At 38.8% G+C, this 17,972-nt stretch overlaps 1 protein-coding gene across 4 annotated transcripts in view; it reads right to left on the bottom strand.

The window, feature by feature from the left end:
• The window catches only part of MBIP (MAP3K12 binding inhibitory protein 1), a 412,911-nt gene that overhangs the window by 23,129 nt on the left and 371,810 nt on the right, over positions 1–17,972 (bottom strand). For all 4 annotated transcript variants that reach the window (XM_053697736.1, XM_053697734.1, XM_053697733.1 and 1 more), the window contains exons 3-8: positions 16,226–16,438; positions 7,184–7,280; positions 6,520–6,585; positions 5,952–6,101; positions 5,009–5,106; positions 4,482–4,520 (exon numbers count right to left, since the gene is read on the bottom strand). In XM_053697736.1, the coding sequence (XP_053553711.1) occupies positions 4,482–4,520; positions 5,009–5,106; positions 5,952–6,101; positions 6,520–6,585; positions 7,184–7,280; positions 16,226–16,438 (663 nt within the window). The remainder of the gene's footprint in view (positions 1–4,481; positions 4,521–5,008; positions 5,107–5,951; positions 6,102–6,519; positions 6,586–7,183; positions 7,281–16,225; positions 16,439–17,972) is intronic.

Genomic DNA, 17,972 nt, shown 5'->3' with positions numbered 1-17,972 from the left:
ACGTCCTACACATTTTCTCTGGTATTGCAACTGTGTTACAATCATTCAGAGCCGCTAACACCTCCCCTAGTAATACACGGAGGTTTTCCAGTTTAAATTTAAAATTTGAAATATCTGAATCCAGTCTGTTTGGATCAGAACCGTCACCCACAGTGTCTGACATGGCCCTAATATTATCAGCGCACTCTGTTCTCACCCCAGAGTGATCACGCTTACCTTTTAGTTCTGGTAATTTAGCCAAAACTTCAGTCATAACAGTAGCCATATCCTGTAATGTGATTTGTAATGGCCGCCCAGCTGTACTCGGCGCTACAATATCACGCACCTCCCTCTGAGCGGGAGATGTAGGTACTGACACGTGAGGCGAGTTAGTCGGCATAACTCTCCCCTCGTTGTTTGGTGAAATTTGTTCAATTTGTACAGATTGATTTTTATTTAAAGTAGCATCAATACAGTTAGTACATAAATTTCTATTGGGCTCCACTTTGGCATTGCAACAAATGACACAGGTATCATCTTCTGAATCAGACATGTTTAACACACTAGCAAATAAACTTGCAACTTGGAAATACAATTCAAATAGAATAATATTAAAACGTACTGTGCCTTTAAGAAGCACAGAAGATCTATGACAGTTAAAAATTAATAAATTGAAACAGTTATAGCCTCAATCCTTGTAAACAACACAACTTTAGCAAAGGTTTAATCCCATTAGCAAAGATAACAATTTCTGAAAGCAGGAAACAAATTACAGAATAAAAGTTTTTATTTCAGTCAAACTATAATTCTCACAGCTCTGCTGAGAGAAATTACCTCCCTCAAAATAAGTTTTGAAGACCCCTGAGCTCTGTAGAGATGAACCGGATCATGCAGGGAATACAATGAGTTGCTGACTGAAATATTTGATGCATAGTAAAAGCGCCCCTCCCCCACACACACAGCAGTGAGGGAGAACAGAAACTGACAGAAAAAACAGATTTAAGCAACTGCCAAGTGGAAAAATGGTGCCCAAACATTTATTCACTCAGTACCTCAGCAAATGAAAACGATTTTACATTCCAGCAAAAACGTTAAACATAATCTCTAGTTATTAAACAGCTTTATGTCTTTCTTACAGTGTAATTCTAGTGAAGTACCATTCTCCCAGAATACTGAAGTGTAAAGTATACATACATGACATTATATCGGTATGGCAGGATTTTCTCATCAATTCCATTGTCAGAAAATAAAAACTGCTACATACCTCTATGCAGATTCATCTGCCCGCTGTCCCCTGATCTGAAGTTTACCTCACTCCTCAGATGGCCGAGAACAGCAATATGATCTTAACTACTCCGGCTAAAATCATAGCAAAACTCTGGTAGATTCTTCCTCAAACTCTGCCAGAGAGGTAATAACACACTCCGGTGCTATTTTAAAATAACAAACTTTTGATTGAAGATATAAAACTAAGTATAATCACCATAGTCCTCTCACACGACCTATCTAGTTGCTGGGTGCAAGAGAATGACTGGGAGTGACGTAGAGGGGAGGAGCTATATGCAGCTCTGCTGGGTGAATCCTCTTGCACTTCCTGTAGGGGAGCAGTTAATATCCCAGAAGTAATGATGACCCGTGGACTGATCACACTTAACAGAAGAAATAGTACACACCGGTACCATTTAAAATAACAAACTTTTGCTTGAGAAAATAAAAAACTAACATTTTTGTCACCACACTCCTCTTGCCCTTCCTAGCAGTTAAGCAGGCAGAGAGAATGACTGGGGGTGGAGCTAAGGGGGGAGCTATATAGACAGCTCTGCTGTGGGTGCTCTCTCTGCCACTTCCTGTAGGGGAGGAGAATATCCCACAAGTAAGGATGAATCCGTGGACTCGATACATCTTACAAGAGAAATGAGGAGATCTGATTTCCCTGCAAGCTCAATCCATTTTAATGGGCTGGACTATCGAAGAGCAAAAACGGCTATTTCCTATACAATAATAAACCTAATTAAGCAATTTTTAATTCATGTTATACTCTGCAGCTAGAGCAAGCTGGCGAGCCGCCAAAAAAAAAAAACACGAGGGAAAAAAATGATTTACAGTACACTGTCCCTTTAATCCCACACAATTTCAGTCACTGCTGACTAATGCTCAAATAACATCCAATAACCATAATGTAAGAGTTCTAGCTCATGATTACAAGTGTTCATTGTTCATCATTTCTCTTCCTACTAAGATAAAACGTCTTACCCACATAATAGATAAACAAAGATACGCGAGATGCAACAGAGTGCACAGCTAGTATCTGGAAGAGGCGCCAAACGTGGAATAGTGGTGTATTAGATACTGCAGTATAAGAGATGGTGTAGTATACCCTGGTAAAATATATAATGGGTCTAGTGGGCCAGAGTATGTGATAGTCTCTGTAATGTTGGAAGCGCGATACCTAAAGTTACAAGGGAGCAAGTATTCACACAGTCAATAACATATCCACAATGAATAAACATATAAACAGCAAAATGATATAAGCTGCAAAATAATAAAATAAAAATTAAAAAAATATAAATTAAAATCTAATTGTTAGCAGGTGTAAAAAACTAAAGTTCAGATATAAAAATAAAAGGTAGAGTTCTAATAAGGAACTTTGTCCAATAGTAAGGGTAGTCCACAGCTAAAAGTGCAGACGAAGTCAATCCTACTCATGTGATAGAAAGCACAATTGTGCAGTGCAGGCAGGCCGGAACCAAACAGTCGTCCGGCAGACTCTTAGGCACACCTGGAACAGCAGATATCCTCGTCCCACCAGAGGGAGTCCAGAGATATTCTTGATTATCGCAGGGAATGTTAAGCCACGGTCAGTGGTGAAGACCAGCACTCAAAAGTGAACAATGGCAATATGGTGAAGTCCATATGATAGAAGTGCAGCAGAAAGATAGCAATTTGATTAAAAACATTGAGGAAACAGTGCTGTGCCACTGAGAAACGCGTTGCTGTTTTAATACTTTTAATAAAATTGCTATCTTGCTGCTGCACTTCTATCATTTGGACTTCACCATATTGCCATTGTTCACTTTTAAATGCTGGTCTTCACCACTGACCGTGGCTTAACATTACCTGCGATATTCAAGAATATCTCTGGACTAGCTCTGGTGGGACGAGGATATCCGCTATTCCAGGTGTGCCTAAGAGTCTGCCGGACGACTGTTTGGTTCCGGCCTGCCTGCACAATTGTGCTTTCTATCACGTGAGTAGGATTGACTTTGTCTGCACTTTTACCATTTGGTTTATCAGCCTGATTTGCACTATGTGGCGCCCTCTATCTTTTGTATTCTTTCCCCACATTATAGTTTAACTCAAAGACTTGCTGGCATGTGGAGAAATAACGCCAAGTTTTTGAGGCCGTCTTTGAGCATTATATAGAAACAGGTCTCTGCTTCGCATAGCTAGATAAACAGTTTTAAAGTTAGCATTTGTATTTACTGACCAGAGAGCTTTAAAGAATCAGGCCCTTCGTTATTGGGCTTACTGATGACTTTGACAGACATTCTTACTTTAATGTGCTCCACTCTGATCATGAGGAAGAGTCACTTTGATCTGTAGTGTCTGTAACTGTACACCCATAAACAATCTGGTCTTCTTTGTATCAGATGTATCTTTTCTAATCACTTATCAACTGTCACTTAGAGGATTCCACTGTCTGCTCTACTTCTCTACAAACTTGCAAGAACACAGTATTAAAATAGCAACCAGACAATCAAATGTGTGTATTCCTTTCTTCCTTCATTTTGGAACCAGTGTGACTAAAACTTGTATAAATTTCATTGGCAATAATCCTGATAATGCATTTTTCATAATAAAAGAGAACTTGAACTAACTTGGCTTTAAAGTGGTGGGATTTAAATGCTTCCTTTAAAAGGTTATTACTGCTAATGGCTGCTACTTTTTAGGTTAGTGCACATGCATGCTACTCCTATAAGCACTGCAGTGCAGCTTTATGCTGTTTCAGTACCTAATTCAGTTTTCTTTTAAAATATCCCAATATGACCGCAACTGTGCAGCTTAATGATGAACCTGTAGTTAAGCAGGCACTTATTTGTGCACTCACTCTCATTAACACAGTAATACAACTCGTTTGCACAGCAAAGATAGATAAAGACACACAACTATACTTGAGGGAATGCCCTTTGTTAGAATGTATGCCCTCTGAATAAGGATAATAAAACAAAAAAAAAAAACTAATTTCTTGGATACGAAAAAAAATATATGAATTTTAAAATGTCTTCTTGTAGACGCAGGATGAAAAAAAAAAGGATTTAAAAATAATGTACTTTAACAAATGCATCAACACCTGCTTGGAAACAAAAGACCAAGTGGTTGTGCAGAAAGTAAGGCCTGTTAGTCCCTGACACTAGGTGTGTGTTGTTTCTGCTGGATACAGAGAAGTCTTATTTGTTCAAAAATCTGAATTTAAAGGCGCACACAAACAATGCAACCCTTACCTGAGATGCCTCATGTTTTTTTCTTTTAGTGGACACATTCTGAATAGAAAAAATCAGAAAGGATTAATAAAAAAAGCATTTCACAAAATATTAAAAGCATTTAAAATGTATTATATATGGTTAAACAGTCATAAAAAGGTATAATATTTTGCAAAATGACCATTTGCATTATCTTTACTATCACCTTTTACATCTTAAAGAAACATTCCTCAATATGACAACTCAATCCCAGTCAGAGTAAGATAGCACTGCTTTATAAAGCATTTCTATATGCTATTTAAATAGGGCAACATGAACTATTAGTGGTTTGTGCAAATGAAATGGTAAACAAAATGTAAATAGATTGACTTATAGAAGTCCTATTAATCATGCAAAATAAATAATCTCATAGCCAACCCGGCCTTCCATTTCTTCCACTGGTTGTAAACTATATTGCATATTCAGGAAGAACACTACTAAGCTGCACTAACTAAGCATCAATAACTGAAATACAGGACAGTTAAATGCAAATATGCAAAATAACTTACAACTGACTGAAAATATTCTGGAGAAATCCCTTCTAATTCCAAGATCTTGTCCTCCAGTTTTTTAATTCGTTGGTAAATGTCTTTTGGCACAGGTCCTCCTATGTTTTGTGTTTCAAATGAAAGGCAGAATAACCATTACAAATAGATCATAAATGTACAATATTCTTGTAAAAAAAAATCTCATTAATGGAATTAGCTTTTGAAATATTAGGCATTGAATAATCCACACCATAAGACATCATTGCAAGATTTCCCCAGTACTGTAAACCCTACAGCCATAAACAAATGTGCTGGTTCGTTGCACACTGCAAAGCTTCGTTTTATTTTGGGAATAACACTGTTTGCAAGTTCATTAGATTTATTTTTTTATTAATAGTATTTAACACTGGGGTGTGTTTTTGGCAAAGATAGATAATTTAAAAAAAAAAAAGTTTACCTGTAATTGTAGTATTAAAAAAAAAAAAAGATGATATGGCCGGCCTTTAGAAAAATAAATAAAAATCATAATCTTGAAAAGAACCATCATATGCCATCACTTACATTTATCAGAACTATTTTAGATTAAACTCAACAACCAGCAGAAAACAAAATACTACCTTACTTGTGAGTGTAATAACAACTTGCACTTTTCTCTTATATACAAATTTAGCAGAATTACAGCCTCTTGTACTCCTGCTGTTTGCTAGAGATTAAAATGATAACCTGATGACAGAATTCTGAAAATCAAGATATGATGCTCAGGCAACTGTATTCAGAGGGTTTATTATGAAAACATAACCAGGTCTTCCCTTAAAATACAATCATAAACTAGGTATTTGAATTTATTCTCAGTATTTAATTTAGTTTTCTGTGTTAATTATTAAAGGTTTAGTTTTATTGCAGTTTTTATTTTGGTGTGAGTGGGCTTAGTAAAATACTGAGGACAAATAAATAAAAGTAGTACCTGTCTCTAACCGTAAGTGGCCTTCCATGTTCTGAAGTCGTTCTTCAACAGACTGATTCCCACAGTCTCGAGAGAGAAGATTTCCTCTGGAGTTGGAGCCTGTAGCATTATTTCTAGTTTGAGGTCCGTAAGTGTTGACAACTCTGGAGACTAACATAAAATATGGGCATTGTGATGAGAATTTGTTTTTTAAATGGTGCCTAAACAATCAATGAAAATCTAAGTTTCAAAAGACCATCTTCTATGTAACAATGTACACATAAGCCTATAGGTATACATCTAAGCAGGTGGTAGAACAGATTGTCTGGTATGAAATACTTTCAGTCAGAGTTTGTTACATAACAATAAAACACAGAGGCATCAACTGAGAAAAAGCAGTAACATAAAACATGACATTAAATATTGATACAAGACCATATTTTGGTAATTACTGTACTTTTACCCCTATTTTGTCTTATGTTTTACCAAATTGATTAAAGGTTAAGCCAAGGAGTTTTAAGATTTGTTGCAACATACTTAAGCATTAAATCCTTATTACCCAAAACTCTGATCCATAACAGCTGATTACCTTTTATATGGCTCTTGAATCCAGGGTATGGAGTAAAAACAGCATCTGTTCTGGCACAACTGTTTTCTATCAAGAGGAAAGGTGTAGAATATTCAGTAACATATCATAGGTCATACACTGCTGAAATAAAATATATATATATAAATAGAGAAATGGCAGAAATTGTGAACTACCTTAGTGACCAAATAATACAAACTTGAATTTCAATTCATTAAAAAAACAAAAAACAAACAAAACACCATCATTTGAAAATAGGATGCAATAAAACAACAACAAAATATTCCCCTGAGGATAGGAATTTTAGAAAAGCTTGTTTGCATTACCTATTTACAGTTTTGACTATTAATATTTGTCCCTAGGGGAAACAAAATCTTGTTTATTGAGATAAACATCTGCTTCCTTTTATCAAAGCAATATAGATACTAAATGTTTATACCTACATGCAACAAAAATGCAATAAAACCATGAATCTTTAAATAATGCAAGAAACAAATTAAAATAAAGTGGGATATGTATCTATTTAATTATTAGAACTGTTCTTTGTAATGTGAATCCAAGTGATGCAGTATCTTACAAAATGTGATTCTGGAACAGACAGAACACATTTCTAACTCTGTCTCTAACAGAGCTTACTGAGAAATAGAGTGACTACAGGAGCATTTACCTTGATTACAATCAATAACGTTGCAGAACTCCCGGACGTTGTTTTCATTGATCTCTGCTTGCTTTCTCTCAATGAATGCCAATATCCTTCTGTCGATCTACAGGGAATAGGGACGACAAGAGAAACGGAATGAGGGGGGAGGCAAGAATCGGCTGGGATAAAAACTGTACACAGCAGGCATACTTCAATCTACTTTAGAAACTTGGCTTTGATTTCGGACACTTATAAATGAAACTCTAAAAGCCTGGCTTTAGAAGCGCAGTGAAGAGTATAGCAGATTTGTCTAAAGATAACAAAATATAGAATAGTTCTCAAAAGATTTTTGTATTCATTGTTTAGTTACATTTATCCTGGCTGTTATATAATATGAAAGCAAATATGTAAGAAAATATAAATACAAAAATATATAAATAATAGTTATGTGATTACAAATTTGAGGCTGACAACTACACAATAATAAACAAATGTGTGACTCCTGCTAAATATGATAAGCATGCAGCTTTGATTTTTCTCAGATGGAGAGTGTTGGGGGGGGCACAGGGAGTGAAGAGAATAAGAGAAAGACAGCAAGAAGGACAAGGAAAAAAAAGAGGAGACTGACTTAAAGGAGAAAAAATTAGGGAGAAACAGTAAATTAGAAAAACAAATCTGCTGTAATGTGGCACCAAGGATAATCATAGAATAAAACAGATCATTCATTAAAAAAAAATTCTCTTTCAATAAATAATGTTTAACATCTCCTAAATGCTGCACTCTAGGTATCACATTGAAAGTTTGGGATCACTCTCTCGCTGCACAATGTTAGAGTCTAGGTTAAAGAGACATAAAAATTCAAAATTGTAATTCCCCATAATATGTTTAAAGACATGGTGGTCAAAACTAACAGCTTTCATTATACTGATAAAGGGTTGAATCTTAGATATTTTTTTAATGAAAGTGCATACTAGGAATCATCCACGAGTCTTAAGGGACAGTCAACACCAGAATTTTAGTTGTTTAAAAAACACAATTTATGCTTACCTGATAAATTTATTTCTCTTGTGGTGTATCCAGTCCACGGATCATCCATTACTTGTGGGATATTCTCATTCCCAACAGGAAGTTGCAAGAGGACACCGACAGCAGAGCTGTAATATAGCTCCTCCCCTAACTGTCATAGCCAGTCATTCGACCGAAAACAAGCCGAGAAAGGAGGAACCATAGGGTGCAGTGGTTACTGTAGTTTAAATTTAAAAATGACCTGCCTTAAAATGACAGGGCGGGCCGTGGACTGGATACACCACAAGAGAAATAAATTTATCAGGTAAGCATAAATTGTGTTTTCTCTTGTAAGGTGTATCCAGTCCACGGATCATCCATTACTTGTGGGATACCAATACCAAAGCTAAAGTACACGGATGAAGGGAGGGACAAGGCAGGAACTTAAATGGAAGGAACCACTGCCCGTAAAACCTCTCTCCCAAATATAGCCTCTGAAGAAGCAAAAGTATCAAATTTGTAAAATTTTGAAAAAATATGAAGCGAAGACCAAGTCTTCGCCTTGCAAATCTGATCAAAAGAAGCCTCATTTTTAAAGGCCCAAGTGGAAGCCACAGCTCTAGTGGAATGAGCTGTAATCCTTTCAGGAGGCTGCTGTCCAGCAGTCTCATAGGCTAAGCGGATTAAGCTTCTTAGTCAAAAAGAAAAAAAGAGGTTGCCGAAGCCTTTTGACCTCTCCTCTGTCCAGAGTAGACAACAAACAAAGCAGATGTTTGACGAAAATCTTTAGTAGCTTGTAAGTAAAACTTTAAAGAACGGACCACGTCCAGATTGTGTAACACAAGGATGGAACAACAATCTCTTGATTGATATTCTTGTTAGATACCACCTTATGTAAGAACCCAGGTTTGGTACGCAGGGCTACCTTATCCGTATGAAAAATCAGATAAGGAGAATCACATTGTAAGGCAGATAGCTCAGAATCTACGAGCCGAGGAAATAGCTACCAAAAAAAGAACTTTCCAAGATAAAAGCTTGATCTATGGAATGAAGAGGTTCAAACGGAACTCCTTGAAGAACCTTAAGAACCAAGTTTAAGCTCCATGGTGGAGCAACAGGTTTAAACACAGGCTTGATTCTAACTAAAGCCTGACAAAATGCCTGAAAGTCTGGAACATCTGCCAGACGCTTAATTAGCTGACAATCCTTTTTCCGAACCTTCTTGGAGAAAAGATAATATCCTAGAAATCCTGACCTTACTCCATGAGTAACCCTTGGATTCACACCAATAAAGATATCTACGCCATACCTTATGGTAAATTTTCCTGGTGACAGGCTTTCGTGCCTGTATTAAGGTATCAATAACTGACTCGGAGAAGCCACGCTTTGATAAAATCAAGCGTTCAATCTCCAGGCAGTCAGCCTCAGAGAAATTAGATTTGGATGGTTGAAAGGACCCTGAAGTAGAAGGTCCTGTTTCAGAGGCAGAGACCATGGTGGAAAGGATGACATGTCCACTAGATCTGCATACCAGTTCCTGCGTGGCCACGCAGGTGCTATCAGAATCACTGATGCTCTCTCCTGCTTGATCTTGGCAATCAGTCGAGGGAGCAGAGGAAACGGTGGAAACACATAAGCCAGGTTGAAAGACCAGGGCGCTGCTAGAGCATCTATCAGTGTCGCCTTGGGATCCCTGGACCTGGATCCGTAACACGGAAGCTTGGCGTTCTGGCGAGAAGCCATGAGATCCAGTTCTGGTTTGCCCCAACGATGAATCAGTTGTGCAAATACCTCCGGATGGAGTTCCCACTCTCCCGGATGAAAAGTCTGACGACTTAGAAAATCCGCCTCCCAGTGCTCCACACCTGGGATATGGATAGCTGATAGGTGGCAAGAGTGAATCTCTGCCCAGCTAATTATTTTTGAAACTTCTAACATCTCTAGGGAACTTCTCGTTCCCCCTTGATGGTTGATGCAAGCTACAGTCGTGATGTTGTCCGACTGAAATCTGATGTACCTCAGAGTTGCTAACTGAGGCCAAGCCTGAAGAGCCTTGAATATCGCTCTTAGTTCCAGAATATTTAATGGAAGGAGAGACTCCTCCTGAGTCCACGATCCCTGAGCCTTCAGGGAATTCCAGACTGCACCCCAACCTAGAAGGCTGGCATCTGTCGTAACAATTGTCCAATCTGGCCTGCGAAAGGTCATACCTTTGGACAGATGGACCAGAGATAGCCACCAGAGAAGAGAATCCCTGGTCTCTTGGTCCAGATTCAGTTGAGGGGACAAATCTGTGTAATCCCCGTTCCACTGACTGAGCATGCATAGTTGCAGCGGTCTGAGATGTAAGCGTGCAAACGGCACTATGTTCATTGCCGCTACCATTAAGCCGATTACTTCCATACACTGAACCACCAAAGGGCGCGGAATGGAATGAAGAACCCGGCAGGAATTTAGAAGCTTTGATAACCTGGACTCCGTCAGATGAGTTTTCATTTCTACAGAATCTATCAGAGTCCCTAGAAAGGAAACTCTTGTGAGTGGGGATAGAGAACTCTTTTCCTCGTTCACTTTCCACCCATGCGACCACAGAAATGCCAGTACTACGTCCGTATGAGACTTGGCAATTTGGAAGTTTGACGCCTGTATCAGGATGTCGTCTAAATAAGGGGCTACTGCTATGCCCCGTGGCCTTAGGACCACCATAAGCGACCCTAGAACCTTTGTAAAGATTCTTGGGGCTGTAGCTAATCCCAAGGGAAGAGCTACAACTGGTAATGCCTGTCTTGAAAGGCAAACCTGAGAAACCGATGATGATCTTTGTGTATCGGAATGTGAAGATAAGCATCCTTTAGATCCACTGTAGTCATATATTGACCCTCCTGGATCAGTGGTAGGATGGTACGAATAGTCTCCATCTTGAATGATGGAACTTTGAGGAATTTGTTTAAGATCTTTAGATCCAAAATTGGTCTGAAGGTTACCTCTTTTTTGGGAACCACAAACAGATTTGAGTAAAAACCCTGTCCCTGTTCCTCCTTTGGAACTGGATGGATCACTCCCATAACTAGGAGGTCTCGTACACAGTGTAAGAATGCCTCTCTCTTTATCTGGTGTGCAGATAATTGTGAAAGGTGAAATCTCCCTTTTGGGGAGGAAGCTTTGAAGTCCAGAAGATATCCCTGGGATATAATTTCCAACGCCCAGGGATCCTGAACATCTCTTGCCCACGCCTGGGCAAAAAGTGAAAGTCTGCCCCCTACTAGATCCGTTCCCGGATAGGGGGCCATTCCTTCATGCTGTCTTAGAGGCAGCAGCAGGCTTTTTTACCTGCTTACCTTTTTTCCAGGTCAGGTGTGGTCTCCAGACCGTCTTGGATGGAGCAAAAGTTCCCTCTTGTTTAGCATTAGAGGAAGTTGATGCTGCACCTGCCTTGAAGTTTTGAAAGGCACGAAAATTAGACTGTTTGGCCCTAGATTTGGACCTGTCCTGAGGAAGGGCATGACCTTTTCCTCCAGTGATATCAGCAATAATCTCCTTCAACCAGGCCCGAATAGGGTCTGCCCCTTGAAGGGAATGTTAAGTAGCTTAGATTTTGAAGTCACGTCAGCTGACCATGATCTAAGCCATAGCGCTCTGCGCGCCTGTTTAACAAAACCAGAATTCTTAGCCGTTAGTTTAGTCAAATGAACAATGGCATCAGAATAAAAGAATTGGCTAGCTTAAGTGCTCTAAGTTTGCCAAGTATGTCATCCAATGGAGTCGCTACCTGTAAAGCCTCTTCCAGAGACTCAAACCAGTACGCCGCAGCAGCAGTGACAGGGGCAATGCATGCAAGGGGCTGTAGGATAAAACCTTGTTGAATAAATATTTTCTTAAGGTAACCTCTAATTTTTTATCCATTGGATCTAAAAAAAAAAAAAAGCACAACTGTCCTCGACAGGGATAGTAGTACGCTTTACTAGAGTAGAAACTGCTCCCTCCACCTTAGGGACTGACTGCCATAAGTCCCGTGTGGTGGTGTCTATTGGAAACATTTTTCTAAAAATAGGAGGGGAAGAGAACGGCACACCTGGTCTATCCCATTCCTTATTAATAATTTCTGTAAACCTTTTAGGTATTTGGAAAAACATCAGTACACACCGGCACTGCAAATTATTTATCCAGTCTACACAATTTCTCTGGCACTGCAATGGTATCACAGTCATTCAGAGCAGCTAAAACCTCCCTAAGCAACACGCGGAGGTGTTCAAGCTTAAATTTAAATGTAGAAATATTAGAATCGGGTATCTTTCCTGAGTCATTAACATCACCCACTGACTGAGGCTCTCTTTCCTCAGCTTCTGCATATTGTGAGGCAGTATCAGACATGGTTCTTAAAGCGTCAGTATGCTCTGCATTTTGTCTCACCCCAGAGCTATCTCGCTTACCTCTAAGTTCAGGTAGTCTGGCTAATACCGCTGACAGTGTATTATCCATGACTGCCGCCATGTCTTGTAAAGTAAACGCTATGGGCGCCCTAGATGTACTTGGCGCCATTAGAGCGTGAGTCCCTTAAGCGGGAGTCAAAGGGTCTGAAACGTGGGGAAAGTTAGTCGGCATAACTTCCCCCTCGTCATATTCCTCTGGTGATAAATTTTTTAAAGACAGAAAATTATCTTTATTGCATAAAATGATATCAGTACATTTGGTACACATTCTAAGAGGGGGTTCCACCATAGCTTTTAAACATAATAAACAAGGAGTTTCTTCTATGTCAGACATGTTTATACAGAATAGCAATGAGACTAGCAAGCTTGGAAAACACTTTAAATCAAGTTAACAAGCAAATATAAAAAATGGTACTGTGCCTTTAAGAGAAACAAATTTTGTCAGAATTTGAAAAACAGTGAAAAAATGCAGTAAATCAAACAAAATTTTTACAGTGTGTATAATAGGCTAACAGAGCATTGCACCCACTTGCAAATGGATATTAACCCCTTAGTTCAAAAAACGGATCAAAAAAATTAAATAGACATTTTTTAACAGTCACAACCAACTGCCACAGCAAGCTGTGGCCCTACCTTCCCCAATAAACGACTTTGGAAAGCCTTTGGGCCCTTTAGAGATGTCCTATAGCATTCAGAGGGCCTTTGAGGGAAGCTGGATGTCACAGTTTGTAATTTTAACTGCACCAACTGTAACTTTTATACTACAACAGTGGAAATTGTTTCTAGTCAAAATTTAAGCCAGCCATGTGGAAAAAACTAGGCCCCAATAAAGTTTTATCACCAAAGCATATATAAAAACGATTAAACATGCCAGCAAACGTTTTATATTGCAATATCATAAGGGTATTACCCCTGGGAGTAAGCATGATACCAGTCGTTATTAAATCACTGTATTCAGGCTTAACTTACATTAATCCGGTATCAGCAGCATTTTCTAGTGTTTTCCATCTCTAGAAAAAATTATAACTGCACATACCTCATTAGCAGAATAAACTGCACGCCATTCTCTCGCTGAAGTTTTACCTCATCTGTGTAATCCCCTCAGACATATGTGAGAATAGCAATGGATCTTAGTTACAACCTGCTAAGATCATAGAAACCTCAGGCAGATTCTTCTACAATTTACTGCCTGAGATAAAATAGCACAACTCCGGTACTATTTAAAAATAACAAACTTTTGATTGAAGAAAATAAACTAACTATATTTAACCACTCTCTCCTACAACGACCTAGCTTGTTGAGAGTTGCAAGAGAATGACTGGCTATGACAGTTAGGGGAGGAGCTATATTACAGCTCTGCTGTGGGTGTCCTCTTGCAACTTCCTGTGAAATAAATGTGATAACAAAAATCATAAAAGGAAAACCAAATAAAGTTCTGAATAAAGGATATGTCTGTGTCCTCTGGATGAGTTTTTCAGCTTGTTAGCATTCCTCAGTGAGATCCCATAAAAAAGGAAACAGAAAATTGCAACATAGTGTGAATCTGTAATGGCACTTTGAGGAAGTAGTTGTTTTGTAACAAATGACTACTCACATTTGTTGGAGCTTTCCACTAAGCTCAAGGATATGCGCACTCCCACTTTATACTGATGGGAAAACAGTACACTAGGCAAAACTTGGATACAAATTTATTTTAAAATATATAAAAGCGTCACATAAGCCTTGATAACACCACAATGTAAGGGTACAAAAGCAGATATGCTGTAATAAATGCTTCAAATCGCCAAACTTGCAAAGAGGTAAATGGATCAGCAGGAGTGTGACCGCCGAAACCAAAACCTCTTTAGTAGCAAGACAGTAGCGCTAAGCCCCCAGGTGTCCTGGCTAGTGTAGAGACGTGATAAAACTCAATATAGAACAGTTCAGTTCCGACGTACGTTTCGCAGGTATGCTTTGTCTTGCAACTTCCTGTTGGGAATGAGAATATCCCACAAGTAATGGATGATCCGTGGACTGGATACACCTTACAAGAGAAAGATAGATAATCCCTTTATTACCCATTCCCCAGTTTTGCACAACCAACACAGTTATAATACACATTTTACCTCTGTAATTACCATGTATCTAAGCCTCTGCAGACGGCTCTTATATTTCAGTTTTTTTTTTACAGAGATGCATTTTAGCCAATCAGTGCTCACTCCTAGGTAACTTTACATGCGTGAGCTCAATGTGATCTATATGAAACACATGAACTAATGTCCTCTAGTAGTGAAAAACTGTCAAAATGCTTTCAGATTAGAAGCGGCCTTCAAGGTCTAAGAAATTAGCATATGAACCTCCTAGGTTTAGCTTTCAACTAAGAATACCAAGAGAACAAAGCAAAATTGGTGACAAAAGTAAATTGGAAAGTTGTTTAAAATGACATGCCCTATTTGAATCTTGAAAGTGTTTTTTTTTTTTAACTTGACTGTCCCTTTAAGCATTTTAAGGCAGCAGTGCTTGTAACAATCTTTATAATAATTTTGTGCTCAAGACACATGCATGCTCCTTAGACTACCTTACTATGCTATCATGGAAAGGAACATTAAACAAAAGGATACCAAGGGAAATTAGAAGACAGAATTGTTAAAGTGAATGTAAATTATACGGTTGTTAATGTACACTAACAATTCTCAATAAACCTATAATTGAAACCGCAATGTTTTTTTTCTTCAAAATTCATGTTATCCTATTATAATTTATATTATAACTTATCTCCGTTCTGATGGATAACACCTCCCATCCTGGATTTCCTGTATTCTGTCTACATTGCGTATAGAGCAGTCCCGCCTGCTCTATTACGTAGTCCTGAAGCACGCTCACGAAGAGAAATCAATTAGCCCAAGCGTTTTAAAACTATGGCTAATATGCGCATGCGTGCCCTGATCCATTGCGAATCGTAGTAAATGCTTAGCGCATGCGCTAGACGTGGACGAGCATTGCTTGTCAATCACGAATAGGAAGGGAACGCATGCGCAGTTATATCGCATGACGACGAAAAAAAGGGGCTGGACGCCACGGGGTGTAATTGATTATTCGTTAAAGGAACTGTCTATCAACTTGGAACTGAGGGACAAGATGGCGGGCGGAGGAATAAAGTAAGAAATATAGCGATAAAAACGTTTATATTCGCATTTCTTATTCAATAAAAAAAAAATCATGACTTAAACTAACGTTTATTTTTGAATATTCACAACATGAGGATGAGAGGTGACCGTGAGTTTACATTCACTTTAAGTTTATAAAAACTGTGCACTCTATCTGAATCATAAAAGTTTAATCTTGGCCCTTATTTAAGCAAAACGTTTTTTTTGTTTGTTTTTAAAACAAAAAAACTTAATTGTAATTTTGTTCTACTTTTTTTGTCCACTTTTCTGTACTCTAACAATCAAGATTGGATTTGCAATTAACAACTGTGAATTCTAGAAAGGATTCAGCTGCACAAGGCTAAACTTAAAGTGGCGGCCAGCAGTGAGAAATGAGGGGCACCCATAGGTGTCTTGGGAGCTCTAAACCAGGGCCTAATTTTAAGACATCAGTGGTTCACTGGAGCCTGGGTTTATTGATCCCTGGGCTAGACAAATATGTTACTTACTTCTGCTTTCTTTGCTTTTATCTGGACTATTGCAGTATTGACAAGCTCACTACTATTTTCTTTAAAGTTATCTGTTACAGGTGAGGATGAAACCTTGCCAAAATCTTCATGGGTTACTGCTGCTTCACAACTATGACCTCCTCCTGCTGTCTCTAAATTAGGTTTCCGCACAGGGCGTCCTTTATCAAGTTGTTGAAGTTGCTCTAAAAGAGGCTGGAACAAAGGGAAAAATAAAAAGTTTATTAATATCTAGAAATATCAAATAATTCATATGACACACCTGTTTTTGCAAATTTACATTATATAGTCTCTGGACGATTAAAAAAAGTCATCACTGCTTCCTAAAATGGACTAAAAACAAAATTTAAGTTTACCTGGAGGAGCCAAAGAACATCCCAGCAGAGCTGTTAAGTGTCACTCCCATTACCTATAATCCCTAGTCATTCGGCCGAAGGAAAATGGTAATAGAAGATGACACAAGGGTATAGAGGTGCCTGAGGTTTATAAACAAAAACTGCCTTCTTAAACTGAATTAAGGGCAGGTCGTGGACTCTTCATGCCAGGAAAGAAAGAAATTTATCAGGTAAGCATACATTTTGTTTTCTTTCCAATGGCATGGAGAGTCCACAAATTGATTCCAATTACTAGTGGGAACCAAGACCCAAGCTAGACAGACACAGAATGGAGGGGAAGGAGAACAAGACAAGCAGGCCTAAACAGAAGGCACCACCACTTGAAGAACTTTTCTCCCAAAAGGAAGCCGCAGCTGAGGTAAAAAGGTATGACATTTGTAAAATTTGGAAAAGGTATGCAAAGAGGACCAAGTGGCCGCCTTGCGGATTTGCTCCACAGATGCTTTATTTTTGAAAGCCCAGGAAGAGAAAGCCCTAGTGGAATGAGACATAATTCTCTCAGGAGGCTGCTGTCCAGCTTTCTCTTATGCTAACCGGATAACACTTCTCAACCAAAGTGAAAAAGAGTAGTAGAAGTGGCCTTCTGACCCTTACACTTACCAGAGAAAACGACGAACAGGGCAGTAGATTGCCGAAAATCTTTAGTAGCTTGTAGATAAAATTTTAGAGCATGCACAACATCCAGGTTATGCAACAGGCGTTCCTTCTGAGAAGTAGGATTCGGACAAAAGAAAGGGACAACAATTTCCTTATTGATGTTGCGATCCAATACTACTTTGAGAAGAAATCCAAACTTAGTACGAAGGACCACCTTATCCGCATGAAAAATAACATAAGGGGTATCACACTGCAGAGCCGAAAGCTCAGAAACTCTGCGAGCAGACGAAATATCAAGGAGAAACAAAACTTTCCAGGTTGACAACTTAATATCAACCTAATGCATAGGTTCAAATGGAGCCTGCTACAAAACTTTAAGAACAATATTAAGACTCCAAGGAGGAGCAACAGGTTTAAACACAGGCCTGATTCTGACCAAGGCCTGAAAAAAACATAATTTATGCTTACCTGATAAATTTATTTCTCTTGTGGTGTATCCAGTCCACGGATCATCCATTACTTGTGGGATATTCTCATTCCCAACAGGAAGTTGCAAGAGGACACCCACAGCAGAGCTGTCTATATAGCTCCTCCCCTCACTGCCATATCCAGTCATTCGACCAAAAACAAGCAGAGAAAGGAGAAACCACAGGGTGCAGTGGTGACTGTAGTTTAAAATGAAAAAATACCTGCCTTAAAATGACAGGGCGGGCCGTGGACTGGATACACCACAAGAG

The sequence above is a fragment of the Bombina bombina genome, chromosome 1 (genome assembly GCF_027579735.1).
Source record: "Bombina bombina isolate aBomBom1 chromosome 1, aBomBom1.pri, whole genome shotgun sequence".
NCBI classification, from domain to species: Eukaryota; Metazoa; Chordata; class Amphibia; order Anura; family Bombinatoridae; genus Bombina; species Bombina bombina.
This window is presented reverse-complemented; position numbering and strand designations above follow the sequence as displayed.